The sequence below is a fragment of the Panthera leo genome, chromosome B3 (genome assembly GCF_018350215.1).
Source record: "Panthera leo isolate Ple1 chromosome B3, P.leo_Ple1_pat1.1, whole genome shotgun sequence".
Taxonomy (NCBI): Eukaryota; Metazoa; Chordata; class Mammalia; order Carnivora; family Felidae; genus Panthera; species Panthera leo.
Window position 1 is genome coordinate 118,964,972 of NC_056684.1, and position 14,547 is coordinate 118,979,518.

At 54.0% G+C, this 14,547-nt stretch overlaps 1 protein-coding gene across 1 annotated transcript in view; it reads right to left on the reverse strand.

The window, feature by feature from the left end:
• The window catches only part of LTBP2 (latent transforming growth factor beta binding protein 2), a 103,861-nt gene that overhangs the window by 6,140 nt on the left and 83,174 nt on the right, over positions 1-14,547 (reverse strand). The window contains 11 exon segments of the mRNA XM_042943796.1: positions 146-289; positions 863-988; positions 1,276-1,407; positions 2,105-2,227; positions 2,631-2,756; positions 2,858-2,980; positions 3,752-3,877; positions 4,321-4,446; positions 4,687-4,809; positions 5,888-6,007; positions 11,263-11,382. Coding sequence (XP_042799730.1) covers positions 146-289; positions 863-988; positions 1,276-1,407; positions 2,105-2,227; positions 2,631-2,756; positions 2,858-2,980; positions 3,752-3,877; positions 4,321-4,446; positions 4,687-4,809; positions 5,888-6,007; positions 11,263-11,382 — 1,389 coding nt within the window.

The window sequence follows — 14,547 nt, forward strand, 5'->3', positions numbered from 1 at the left end:
CGCACTGCATTCCTAAGTGGTGCCCCTGCCCACACTGCCCCGGGCCTGGCCCAGGCTCCTTCTCAGTAGCTGCCGCAGTTGAAGTGCTTTGTAAGCCGCAGAGTGGTCATTCGCAACGACTGGGTCGAGTATGGGGCACGCTCACCTCCAGCCACCCGCGGGCGGCAGTGCCCCTCCTGAGCGTCGTACTCCTCCAGGTCACTGGCACAGAGGCACAGGAAGGAGCCTTCCACATTCTCACAGAGCGCCGCCCCACACACCGCCAGCATGAGCTCACACTCGTTCACGTCTGCCAGGCACGAGGATGGGCTTGTGGGTGGAGAAGATGCAGCCTGTGCCCCTGCCCCTCTGCCCGCAGCCCAGGGGGCAGATCCTCATCCATCCCCTCAAAAGAAACAGACTAGGTCTTGGGAGAAGAGCAGAAGGGAGCTAGCAGGAAGGAGAGACCGATGAACAGAGGGCGTGGGAAGGGAGAGAGGCGAAGGGTGGCAGGAAAGGGTCACTAAAGGGACAAAGAGGAAGAGTTCCTCCCTCCGGGCACGTTCTCCAAATATGCCTCTCGAGGGAGACCCAGAGGTCTCTGGGGAAGGGTGGTGCGCCTTCGCTGATATGCTTGCTCCCCCTGCTGGTAGAACATGGCCACGTTTCTCCTGCCAACCTGGTCCCCCTGCCTGCTGTAGGGTAGAGCCGATATCCCCCTCCCTTGCCCACTCTATGAGGACCTATTGTGGAGGCTTGTGACCTCGAGCCCTTCAGGAGGATGGCCCTAGGGCCTCTCTCCAGGACAGCCAAAATCTGTGGAGATGGGCCCCAGGGCCTCCCCTTCCCAGCCCGGAGCCTGGCTAGCCTGCAGGCTTCTCACCAACACATTCCCAGCCGGAGGACGAAGTCTCGAAGCCCTGGTCACAGAGGCAGCGGAAGGAGCCGTCAGTGTTGTCGCAGAAGCCGTGGCTCCCACACATGGTGTCATTGGCACACTCGTCTATGTCTGTGGGACAGTGGGGACTAGGGTGTAGGGTGCGCTCTTGCTCTGTTTGCTGGGAATACTTGGTCTATTGACACCAATGTCTGTAAAAAGTAACTTCTAAACACAGGACAAGAACACTCTAACATTGACGTTCCTCTTCAATTTTTGTGTAAGCCCTGCTGTTTGGAAAACACGCAAGCTTCCAACAGCTGCCAACACAATGTCCTCAGGCGAAAGCAGTTTCTAGCTGGATACGGGAAAATAGGTGTCCTCAGCCCTCCTGCCTCCGACTCCCCATTCCTACTCACCAATGCAGTCTCCAGTCGGAGCCATGTGGAAGCCAGGCTGGCAGGCTAGGACACAGCGGTAGGAGCCAGGGCTGTTCTCACACCTCCAGGCCCCACATACCGAGTCGCCGTGGTCCTTACACTCGTCAATATCTGTCCCCAGAGCCAAGAGAGGGGGCAGAAGTGGGCAGGTCACCGCTTTGGCCCCACCGTTTTGGCATTACAAGGTCATGCCCCACAACCTTTGGGGTCCTGGATCCGCTGCAAATGACTGTGCTCAACTCACCCCCAAAACATTAAGTTCAGGATCATTTCTCCTGACCCGGCAGGATGAGTGTCTAGGTAGAAAACTATATGCTGGTTAGGAACGCACTGAGCTCTTAGCCTTCTGTGACATATTTTTTCCCTCACCCCCTTCTCCCTACGGCAGAGTACTTTATGCTTCTTTTTATATAAGTCTGCACCAAAGCGTATTTACCGAAAATTGTCTTCGTATCTGTCTCCCTTGCTCAATTTGAAGATTGTCCATAACTGTCTACTTTGTCCTAGCAAAAGACATTGAACCTAGCAGGGGTTTAATAAATGTCTATTGAATCAGTTTGGCTTTAAAAACTAGATTGTGTGCTCTGCTGGCACAAGGATCCTGATTATCTTTATTTTGTCATCCTTGGATACGTCCGGAGTCAGCGGACAGTCAATAAATGCATTCTCCATTGGATGATTAATCTGTGGAAAGTGCTCTGCTTTCTGGAAGCTGCAGTTCCTGGTCCCAGGGAGCTGAGGACCAGGCAGGGGTGGAGGTGGGCGGACATGGGGCAGAGCCCTGTCCACTCCCCGCTGGCGACCTTACCCACACACTCCCCGCTCTCTGGGGAGGGCTGGAAGCCGGTTTCACACAGACAGTTGAAGGAGCCCTCGGTGTTGACACAGTGTCCTCCCAGACACCGGTCTGTGACTGCACACTCGTCCACATCTAGAATAGAGACATTTGTCAGCAGGCCCAGCCATGGGTCCCTGGGGCCCTAAGTAGTCCACAGGAGAGCCAGAGAGTGCCTCAGGTTAGGAAAGGGCTAGAAGATCTGAGGAAGAGTCTGGAGCTGGAGGCCAGAGGCCAGGCTGGGGGGAGGAGCCCCAGAACTGGGACACTACCAAGGACAGAAGGGTGACACCCAAAGGGTTCAAAGGGCACATGCCTGTCATAGATACCATGGAGAGGCCCTGTTGAGTGCCTTCCTGAAACCTGTCTCCCTGTCATCACTCAGCCTCCCGCCTCCCATCCCTGGGTGGGGCCAGGAGCACTTTATTTCAGTAGTCTAGACAGAGCCTCCAGCACCCCCTGCTGCTGGCAAGCAGACATGGCCCAGCTGGCTTCTCACCCTGGCAGCTGGTGCCCCCCTCCGCGCTGGCGAAGCCCGGTGCGCAGAGACAGAAGAAGGACCCGTGGCTGTTGAGGCACTCGCCACGGGGTGCACAGTACTCCTCTCCCACGCACTCGTCCACATCTGCAAGGAGAAGGTAGGCAGCGGTGTCTCCCAGGCATGTTGCCCCCTCCCCCGCCCCACTCATTGTCCACGGTTCCCGCTGGGGATAGGGAGCCACTCACCCTCACACGTGGTACCATTGGCCAGCTGGAAGCCTGTGGGACAGAGGCACTGATAGGAGCCAGCCGTGTTCTTGCACTCGCCTCCCAGGCAGCTGCTCTGGAAGTCTTTACACTCATCCACATCTGCAGGGTCACACAGGGGGGAAGGCAGCCCGTGGCAGCACCACCCCCACCAGGACAGGAACCAACAGGGAGGTCTCCAGAGGACCAGTCCCCTGCCTGAGGAGTCTGGACCCACAGGGGCCTCATCACCTTATAAAGCAGCTGGCGAGGGAGGCTTCGGGGAGCAGTATCACTGCAGCTCCCTCCATCGTTGCCCTGGCCCAGCAGCCTTTGGCTGGGCCTCTCCAGCTGCCCACACAGTGCCTCTGGGGATGCTTGGCCCCTCCCCGCGACCTTGGCCTACAGTGGCCAAACCCACTGCCCTGACCATGGCTGAGATGGCTTAGATTTTTCTGAGAAGCAATGGGAAAACAAATGAGAGATAAATGAAGGAAATATACAGAGAAGCTAAGAAGGTCACAGGAACTAGGTTCTTTAAGCAGGCCTACAGATTGCCTGGTACAGGCCGATGTTTCCCAAAATATGGTCCCAGCCCCCACCCTTACAAAGAACCCACGAAGCTGCACGTGGACCAGACTCCCCTGAAGCTTGTGATCCAGTGGCTCATTGGCCCCCTAAACCCAGATGTGTAGTCACCTTTCCAACTCCTGTTGAGGGAGGGGTGAGAATAGGTGTCCCCAGCTAGCCAGTCCAAGGTAGACAGAAGGGCCCCCCACCTGGAAGCAATCTCTGCTGTGTCTGGTCACTCCCTTCTCTAAGGGTGGTGGGTTGGTCTCCTGAGCCCCATCTGTGCTCCCCTCCCTCTCGGTGGTGGGGGAAGGGGGCTCTCACCTTCGCAGGTGTGGCCCAGGGGGCTGGGCCGGTAACCCTCCTCACAATCCCTGCAGGAGAAGGAGCCCGCGGTGTTGGTGCAGACTCCCGAGGGGCAGACTCCCGGAAAGGCGCACTCGTCTAGGTCTGGGGCAGACAGCCAGCCAGTCACCCTGTGGGCTCGGGAGAGCTCCCTCTACCTGTCAGGGCAGGAAGCTTCCCACACACGTGGCCTCCTTTTCGGAGCTTATAGGACTGTGTTGGGGCCCGTGGGGAGAGGCAGACCCAAGCTGGGGGCCTTCTATAGGGCAACCCTGGCACCCTCTCCCCAGAACACTCTGGGGGCAGCTCTACGGTCAGCTTCCCTCCTGTCTCCGCGACTCCCTTTTTTTCCTTCTATCCTCGCCTCCAAACTTGGGGATGATGACAATAGATGCTCCCCTTGGGGCCAAGTCCATTGGTAAGGTCCTCTAGTCTAGCCTGGAGACCCTGAGCATCAGCCCAAAGCTGGGGGACAAACGGAGTGTTCTTTGGGGGGTAAGAAAGCCTATATTCCTGGTCCCCCTCTGCCAGCCCCTCCCTGGGTTTACCTTCACAGGCAGTGCCGTCTTCATTCACCCAGTACCCACTCTCGCAGGCGGAGCAGGTGAAGGAGCCCTCAGTGTTGAGGCAGAGGCCCGTGGGGCACGAGGCCCGGCTGGCACACTCGTCGACATCTGAAACAGGCCATTGGGTTCTGTGTGGGACCCTCTGCAGGACAGACATGCCAGGACAGACGGAACTGACAGGTGGGCGGTGGGCGGGGGGGGGGGGGGAAGGATGGGACTTGGCAGGATGTGTGGTTGGGTCCGCATGATTAGGGATGTGGGACGACGGCTGGATCAGCAGTGGGTGTGCAGAGGGAAGGAGCTGCGGGTGGATTTGCATGGAGGAAGGGTGCTTCAGCATCTATGTACCTTGGCAGCCCTTCTCATCTGAGGTGACCTCATAGCCCAGCTCACAAGAGCATCTAAAGGAGCCCTCCAGGTTGATGCACTTTCCATGGGCGCAGACCCCAGGGGTCAGACACTCATTTACATCTGTGGAAGAGAAGTCCAAGATGGCAGGTTGGCCTCCTCTCCTTCATGTGGTCCCCATTGTCAGGCTTAGAGCATCTCAGTTATGAGGCCAGGGAATCAGCATTCTGAGGGGCCACAGGCCACCCTGGGAAGGCCATCAGGTTGTTCCTGCTCCTGGCCCCACCCACCTAGTTCAGGGCAGGGTGCCCTTCCCGCCTGGGCCCGCTGCAGCTCTATCTGGTAACACACAGCATTTTGCATGTCCTAGAAAAGGAGGCCAGGTTCCCCAGCCCTGGGGCTGGTTTGGCCCATCTGAGGACACCTGGAATGAAATGTCCAAGACCCTTGACTCACCTTACAGTGGCTCTGAACCCTTCTGACCGCCTACTTGCCAACCAAACTGGTATGATTCCATGTTCCCAGCCCAACAGCCAGCTTCAATAGGTGAGTGGGCAATGCAGAGACAGGCCGATCTATGCCTGGCTGGCTGACCGGAGTCTCAAGGGCCTGGGAAATGCCTGCCCTCTCCAGAGCCTCAAAGCATCTATTCACAATTCAGTCCCTCCTGGCCTTCTGAACCCTGGGCCTTTCTTCCTGCAGGGACTGAGGGGAAAGAACACTCTTCCTACAGCTGACACGCAGCCTCCTCTGGAGGGAGAAGCACACCCACTGTTGAGTTAGGTGTTGCTGTTTGGACATTGCTGTTGAGATGCAGAAAAGCAGAAGGCCATCCTCCCCGGGAGGACTCGGCTGCCAGCTCACAGCACCAGAGCCACCCTCTTCCTAAGGTTCTTGGCAACTCACTCTACCGAGCAGGATCCAGCCCTAGAAGCTTCTGGACCTTGGGCTATAGCTCCTGGATGGATATGGTCAAGGAACCAAAGGGGCCCCCACACAAGCTGATTCAGAGGGAAGAACACCAGTAATTGAAGCACACCCATCTCATGGCCAACATCATGTGGGAACCCAGCCAGGTCATGGAGGACAATGGCCTCCAAGCCACTTCCCCCTGCCCATCTCCTTCCCTCCCTGTGTGTGGGCTCAACCAGAGGTCCCAAGGCCAAACAGCCCTCTCACTGCCTTGGCAAGCAGCCCTCACCTACACAGCTCCCGCTCTGGCCCCTGTAGCCCTCCTCGCAGGCTAGGCAAGTGTAGGAGCCTGGGGAGTTGACGCATCTCCCATCCGGGCAGGTGCCAGGGTGACGGCATTCGTTGATATCTGCAAAATAACATCTCCACCCTTGGTCATCGCTGGGAACCACAGCACATGGGTAGGTCTGAGAGGAAGCAAATCCTTGACCCTGCCCTTGGTGGGGGAGAGGGAGGGATGCCAGTTTCTGTACAGATGGAAACTAGGAAAAAGTGAGTCCTGTCTGGTGTTCCCAGCTTCACCTCCCACCCACTGTCCTGGACAAAAGAGACAGAAGAACTTTAGAAAGGGAGACTCCCTGGGTGGGGCAAGAGGCCATGGTCACCACAGCTGTGGGAGGGTGGGAGAGCTCTACTCCATGAGCTGGCCTGTTGGGAAGGGCCTTCGTATCTGCCTTGGTGAATCCTGTTCCTTTACGTTACTGGGACTGTACATGCTTGGTATGGCAGGTCCCAGAGACCCCAAAACAGGTCGCTGGGCAATGAGGGCAAAATGGGCTCCCCTGCAGCAGGAAATGGGGACTGAGGAGGACCCCCAATCTCGGATGTGACCAAGACCAGCCCTGAGGCTGATGCAGAGTCAAGGGTGGAGGCTGGCAAGGCTTCTTGGCTTGGAGGCTTCAAGGCTTCTTTTGTTCCAGGTGAGAACCATGTAGGGCTGCCAACGCCCACTCTGGTGAGATCCGGGAGAGTCCGAAAGGATGAGCCTGGGGCAGCGAGGAGGACAGAGATCTTGCTCCCGGGGGGGGGGGGGGGGGGGGGCTGCAGGCAGGGTTCTTCCTGATACGACCTGACATACCCAGAAGTCCACATTCAAGGCACACAGGGGACTTGGGTGGACTTCGGGAGGTCATAACACAGGGACTGAACTCTGGGTTGGGACTGCAGGAAGGCAGTATGTGCCTCGGGCTCAAGGGTGAGGCTGCCAGCCACTGTTAGTGACAGACAGACTGACTGAGCTCCAGAGGAAACAAGAGGATCTACTCTTCCTAAATCGGGAACTGTCATTCTCCTGGAGGAAGTCCACCAGCTTATGCAGATGCAGAAGACCTACTGCCCAAGAGGAAGATCTGCTCAGCACCCATGGAGGAAATGCAGGCGGCAGGGCCAAGGGTCAGAACGCAGGCTCTCTGCAAAGGGACGAAAGCCAGCAGCTGTTACAGAACACAATACGGCCCCTGAAGTGGAGAGTGAAAATAAGTCTCCTCTGACGTTGTTTGGTCTGCAGAAGCCGGGCCACACCAAAGCCCTCTATCCCAGGGCACCTGGGCCCTCTCAAGGCCAAAACTTCACCCTGAGGGTCCAGAAGAGGAAGATATACAGAGGGCAGGCGGTTGTTCAGCTGGGTATCTGCAAGGAAATACCCAGGCCCCCAAGGCAATCTTGGGGACACTGAGATAAGGTTCGTCTCTAGAAAGAGGGTAGCCAACAGCTCTTGGTTGGGCTGTGGTGACACTGGGCTAACCTATTCTAAGGATCTCTGTAAAGACAGAATTGAAGAGAATGAGACAGAAGAGGGGGATTGAAGCATCTAGGACCACCAACTTTGGCTGCTCATTAGAGAGCAGCCAGCTCCATGGCCTGCGGCCTTAGCTGAGGTACCAGAAGAAGGATGGGCAAAGCCATTGGGAATGATAAGTGATCATTGCTTTGGGAGATAAAGAGACAGAGGTGAGGACCCTTTTCTAAGACCACACTGAGAAAAAATGAAACCTTTGGATCTCTCCTACAGGGATCAGGTAGTGTAAGAAGGAGATTAGATTTACCAGGAGCAAAGAGCCTTGATGCCTGTCCTGCCCCAAATGTTCTGGGCACATCTGTGGAGGTGTTGCACAAAGTGTCCTCTACTGGGCATTAGGAGACTCCTGGTATTGACGCTGTTCACTAAATATTCCAGCTTTCCCCCTTGGTGGACCAGGTAGGCTTGTGCTTCCTGGTTCTCTCTCTCTCTCTCTCTCTCTCTTAAGTTTATTTTGAGACAGAGAGAGAGAGTGTGTGTGTGTGCATGCAACGCAAGTGGGAGACGGGCAGAGAGAGAGAAAGGGAGAGAAAGAGAATCCCAAGCAGGCCCTGTGCTATCAGTGCAGAGCCTGACATGGGGCTTGAACTCACGGACTGTGAGATCATGACCTGAGCCAAAATCAAGAGTCAGATGCTTAACTGACTGGGTCACCCAGGCGTCCCGTGCCTCCTGGTTCTTTGGGTCGGACCAGGGCACTCGTGCTGGCTGATGAGCCATGACGCATATAATTTATGGACCAAGGCATAACTGTGAGCAACTCTTCCTTTCTCCCATGGAGACTGGCCACATTCAAGATGCTGGCTATCCCTTTAGGCTAGTTCTAGAGTGAAGAAACATGAGGCGGGATCCCCAGCTGACCCACGATGGGCATGTAGCACTGATCAGATGTAAACTTTGCTGTGTTCTAAGTCATGAGGGCTGGGGTCGCTTGTTAACGTAGCATAACATACTCTAGCCCGGCACACCACTGCTGGCTTCTTTCCTCAGATCAGAGCCCCAGCCACGATTATTGTATGTGAGAGGTCTGTCAGCAAGTGGGAGAGGGAAGGCAGAAGATCAAAGCAGCCCTTAGTCACCCCATGAGCCAAGGAAAGGCTCTCCCAAATGGGAGTGCATGTAACAGAGCCATCTGCCAAGCCCATCAAAAGGAGCCAGAGAAAGATTCCGGATGAAGTAGATTCCACTTCTGACCAGTCCGTGTTAAGGGCAAAGGCTCTAATGTCACCAGATATCTTGAAGCTGTTCCATCGATCCCTTGGTATGTGGACTAGAGCTGGATTTTTCTCCCTAGTCTAGGGTTTGAATTTAAATCTAAAATTATCGTATATTTTGCTGGGTTCTAATACCTTGGTAGTTGGGGGCAAGAATGAGACCACGTGACTAAAATGTCACACCTTATTGGTATGAGGTTCTGAAGAGACCCCAGAGGACCCAGGGACACAGGCACCCCAGGGACCAGCTTGCCAACTTGTCTGTACAAGTTGGGATCCTGGATCTTCCCTAACCAGGGCTTTATTCTTTGCATGAGGAAATGTGAGGTTGCCCATCTCCGCTCCTTGTGAGAGCACAGGGTGGGAGGGGGAGCGTGCTCAGTCAGGGGCCAGAAGCCCAGGAGACCTGGGATGTGGTTGGGGCACAGCAAAGCCCAGGCAGTCTGCAAGGGGATCCAACCCCTTTCTGTGGGAACCCAGAGTTTCTGGTATGACGGAAATGCCATTGAGACTTTGGATGGGCCGCTGCCCAGAGCACTCAGGCCTTCCACCAGAGACTTTGAGTTTAAGTGGAGAGAGTGGTTTCTCAGTTGGAGTGAGAAGAAAGAGGGGGAGGAAATTGACTGGGCTCCCAGGGTGATGGCTGGGTCTGTGGTTACTGATGGAAACCTGGAGAAGTGTGCAGGCTACATCAGCCTTTCTTTCAGCAGACTGAATGTCTGGCCTGGGCCAGGAACTCAGCCTGACCTCCCAGTTGAGGTGTGCGTCTGGAACTTTTCCTCCGGAAAAAGTTCCCTCCGGAACTTTTCCGGAAGGGAAGGGGACAATCTGGAGGCGTGGACTGCAGCGTGAGGGGTGTCTAGAGGTGAAAAAAGAATGGGGCTTTCAGATGGAAACACTCTCCCGTATTCACTGAGAGTCTTGTTGTATGTGTTAGCTTATTTGGTCCTCGTAAGAACCTCCGAGAGGGGCATTATGGTTTCCATTTTCAGATGTCAAGACAAGGGTCAAACCCAGGCCTGTCTCTACAGAGCCTATGCCCTTAACATGGACTGGTTTGTATAAATCTGATGTTTTTAATGTCCTGGTATTTTCTTGGTTCACCTCCTTTGGGTTTGCTTTTCTTTTTAATAAAGTCTAACGTCACATCTGTAATGTTGTCTGGGGCGCCTGGGTGGCTCAGTCGGTTAAATGTCCGACTTCAGCTCAGGTCATGATCTCATGGTTCATGGGTTCGAGCCCTGTGTTGGGCTCTGTGCTGACAGCTTGGAGCCTGGAGCCTGCTTCAGATTCTGTGTCTCCCTCTCACTCTGCCCCTCCCCTGCTTGTACTCTGTCCTTCTCTCTTTCTCTCAAAAAAAAAAAAAAAAAAAAAAAACCATTAAAAAAAAATTTGAAATGTATTGTTGTGATGCTTGAATGAGGTAATCTGTCAAGTACTAGGACACCTCCTGGCACATAGTAGGCCCTCATCAACTCTCCATTCTCCTGGAAAATGCCAGGCTGTGTGCCTCCATCATGCTTATGAGGACAAAGAGAGGCCATTCTGGCTTTGATCATGTGTAGTCCAGAGTATGAAAGGGAAATCACCAAGAGGGAGGCATTGAGAGGAGAAGGTGACACCCTGGGGGTGCAGACGGTTGTCTTCCCTACACCCCCAGCCATGTCTCCCCTTTGCTAAGACCTTCTAGGACCCCGGACCTAGCTTCCCTGCTAATGGCACTGGGAAGGCACACCCTCCCATCATAAGGTATAAAAGCCCATCCCTCACCTCCAGGACCCTGTGCTATCAGGCAAGTCCTGGCCAGGAAGAACCTGGAGGCTGAGAGGTGTCTGGTCCTAACCTCAGATCCAGGACAGGATTTCTTTCCAGAAAGAGCCTTGATTTACCCTCATTCATTCCTGTCTCCACCACTCTTCGCACACAACCCAGGCCTCTTTCGAGCATTTGCCACCCCAGCCTGGCCAGGAGGCAGTAGTGGGAGAGTTGCCAGGAACTGGTGTGATAGTGGCAGCTCTAAGCCAGTCTGTGGGGAGACTGATTGGCAATGTCACAGCCACCTCTTGGCAGGGCCTGGGAAAGGGAGCAAGGATTGGGGCTCCATCAATCATTCTTCATTCATTTACTCGCTAACGTTTGTCCAATGCGGGACATTTATCAGGTGTGTGCACAGGGGTCATCTAAAGATATGGTCCAGCCCTGAGGAGCCCATGGACTAACAAGCTTTAGCAAGTCGGTCATGGCTGAGGCCGCAAGCACCTCCCAGAGAGACCAGCTTCTCCTCTGTCATATAGGAGAGCAGTGTGACTCAAGGCCAGGGGAAGAGGTGTACGGAGGGATGTTCCCGGGGTCTCGTGTGTATAAAGTTGCTGTGCTCCCCTGCTTTGGGGGGCAGACAGGATGCCAAAATATCATTGAAGGGGATGGAAGGCCTCAAGAATTCCCAGACAGATCTCTGTCCATTAGAGTGGGCTCAGCATCAAGGGGCCCAGTCGGAGAGAAGCTGGAAGGGGAGGTGGGGGTAGCCAGCGCCTGGGGAGGGGCCAAGAGATGGTAGGGCGGCCGGCTGCCCTCCCTCATCCCATTTCTTACCTTGACAGTGTCCCTTCCTGACCATGATGTAGCCCTGGTCACACTGGCAGTCGTACGAACCCTCTGTATTGGTGCATTGTCCCCCGCTGCACACCCCTGGCTGCTCACACTCGTCTATGTCTGTGAACACACGAAACAAGTCCTGGGTTGGCGTCAGCCCTGCAGGGGTCCTGGGGCATCCCTTCAGAGGCCCAGGACAAGGATGCCCGTGCTGAGGCCCAGGCAGGAAAAGGCATCCTTGCTGCAGCCGTGATTGGTGGGGGGGGCTCCTATGCCAGCTCTGAGACTGATCTAGCTCAGGCCCCTGCAAATTCCTGAGTTCCTTTCTCCCAAGGCCCTTGGGAACCCTCAAAGCTGTCTTCCCATCCTGAGGCAAAGGCTGGTCTTGAGGTCACGTGGCCGTCCATATGGGGTGATCCGAGGAGGCCAATAAAGCCCCCCCATGAACCCCAATGCATCCTCCAGAGGTCTGATCCTAGAGTTCTTAAGGGCCTTCTCAAAGGTTAGGGATTAAACAGCCAGAAAGATAGCATCTTAGGCAGCCGTGAATCTACTGAAGTGGTTTATTCCACTGTCCCAAAGCATGCTGGTGCCCCACAGTGGCTCAAAAGTCTGACCCTGGTCACACGACTCCCTACTGGGGTTCCCTGATGCTTCAGTATGGCTCACAAGGCCTCTGCTGCTCGGCCCCAGCCTTGCTGTGTTTGCTGGTCCCCACTGGTCAGCCACCAAACCTTTGTTCATACAAATGTCTCCACTTGGAGCATCTTTCTTTGCCTCAACGGTCAGCAGTGTCCTACCTCCATTTCAAGGACTGGTTCAACTGACCCACTCAAAGGTTGCTCTGGCCCCTCCCCATTCCTTGTCCCCACAGTCAAATCAATGGAGAATTTACTTTTGCCCCCTGGCCCCCAGCACTGGTTCAAACATTTCATGGGGTCCCTACGCAGATCAAAAGAGATAATCCAAGCGAAGGGCCTAGCACAAGGGTAAGCACCAAAGAAATGTTAGCTATTATTATTCTAGCATTAAACCTACCCTATAACATCTGATCTCCTAGGCCTGGCATGTGAGATCTTTCACGATCTGGCCCCGTCTGCTTCTCCCACCTTGGTTCCTGCCTCCTAGCCTCAGCCACACAGGACCTGCTCCTGAACTTGGGCATGTCCTGCTTGCTTGTCCGGAGTGGCTTCCTGCCCACTAGCTTGGCTGCCTCCTACTCATCTCTCAGGTGAGGCTGACCTCTCCCCTCCACCCCATATGTCCCTCCCCAGGGTTCCCCTAGGACTCAGCCACTATAGTGACTGTTCATTTACTTGCTTTTTTCTCTCCGACTGCTGAGAACGGCTCTTATTATCCGAATGTCCCTAATGTCCAGCACAGAACCCCAAATAGTGCTCGTTGCACGAATGGAATACTAATCATTTGTTTATGGACAGTGTTTTCATCCAAGTGGTACTTTGTACCACTGTAGTGCCCAGCGGAGTCATTGGCAGAAGGCGTAAAAGTCACACCCCCCGGGCCCACATCCAGGGGTTCTGCCCTCGCAGTACTGGAGCCTGCATTGCAATACCTCTCCGGGCATTTCTGAAATAACTCATCCTCACTTCGAGAAGCTGGGATCCCAGGGGAAGAGGAAAGAGAACTCAGAGGCAGAACCACACATGGGTACTTGAGGAAGAGCTCACAGACCGGCAGGGCCAGGGTGACTGATGGACGAGGCTGAGAAAGCGGACTTGCTCTGTGCAGAGCAACAGGCACAGAAACGAAAAAAAAAAACCACCACAAAACAGAAAACCAAAACAAAACCAGATCATAACGTCTGTACAGACAGACTCCAGATGGATTAAAACATGCTGTAAAAGGTGAACTAACTTTTATGAAAGAAAGCGTGGAAGGATATCTTTGTGGCCTTGGGATGGGGAAGGGCTTTTTAAATAAAGCCCTAAAAGCATAAAAAATAAGGCAAAAAAGGTGAATTTCAATATGTTAGAATTAAGGATTTCTGTTAAAAAGAAGGACATGTGGATAAGGTTAACGGCAGAGGATGAAATGAGAGAGTTACAATATCTAAACCCAGGCAAGTATCTGGAATATACAAGAAACTCCCAAAGAGCCACAGGGAAAACCAGCAGCCACTGGAAAACTGAGCAAAAAAATAGGAACAAGCAATTTTCAGATAAGGAAACCCCAAGGCTAATGTACGAAGAGATGCTCATATTTATTAGTAAAGTAAATGGGTTTTTTTTTTTTAAGTCTATTTATTTATTTTGAGAGAGAGAGAGAACCAGCAGGGGAGCCGCAGAGAGAGAGAGAGGAGACAGAGTATCTGAAGCAGGCTCTGTTCTGACAGCAGAGAGTCTGATGTGGGGCTCCAGTTCATGAACCATGAAATCATGATCTGAACTGAAGTTGGACGCTTAACTGAATGAGCCACCCAGGCACCCTGCGAAGTAAATGTTTAAAAAAAAAAATACTTAGGAGCACCTGGGTATCTCAGTTGGTTGAGGGTCTGACTCTTGATCTGAGCCCACGTCATGATCTCACGGTTCGTGAGTTCGAGCCCTGCATCAGGCTCTACGCTGGCAGTGCGGAGCCTGTTTGGGACCCTCTCTCTCTCTCTTCTCTCTGCACTTCCCCCGCTCTCTCCCGCTCTCAAAATAAATAAGTAAACTTAAAAATATTAAAAATATTTAACATGCAAACAATTTATAATAATTAATTGCATTAATTTTACTCCTAGAAACTGTTATAATTTATATTAATTCGTTATATAAATTAATGAAATAATTCACACATAATTAAATAATGAGATGCTGCTTCATAAGACTAGCAGACTTTAGAAAGGGGATGTTATCCTGAATAAGGTCCCATCATGGGGCAGCCAGGTCGCACTGGGGGAAGCACTGAAGCTGACCTTGACCTCCCTCCCCAGCTGCCGGGGCTGGCGGAGACATCCGGGACCGGTGACGCCATTCCCTGCAGCAGCCACTGCCTGTCCCCGGGGCCGGTGCCCTGGGCTGGGCCCACAGAGAGCAGTGCCTCTGACCTACAGCACCTGCCAGTGCTGCTGAGTCACCTCCCTGAGGACCAGCTGAGTGCGTCGCCACCTTCTGCTTATAAACCTCTACTGGCTGCCCACTGCCTGCGGGATGGTGTCCAAACCCTTCAGCCTGGCACTCAAGACTTCACACACTGGCCTCAGCTCCTGCCACTTCCTCCACATACCGCATGCTCCAGTCACACTGGATTTATCATTATTCCCAGAGCCTGCCAGGCTTGGTC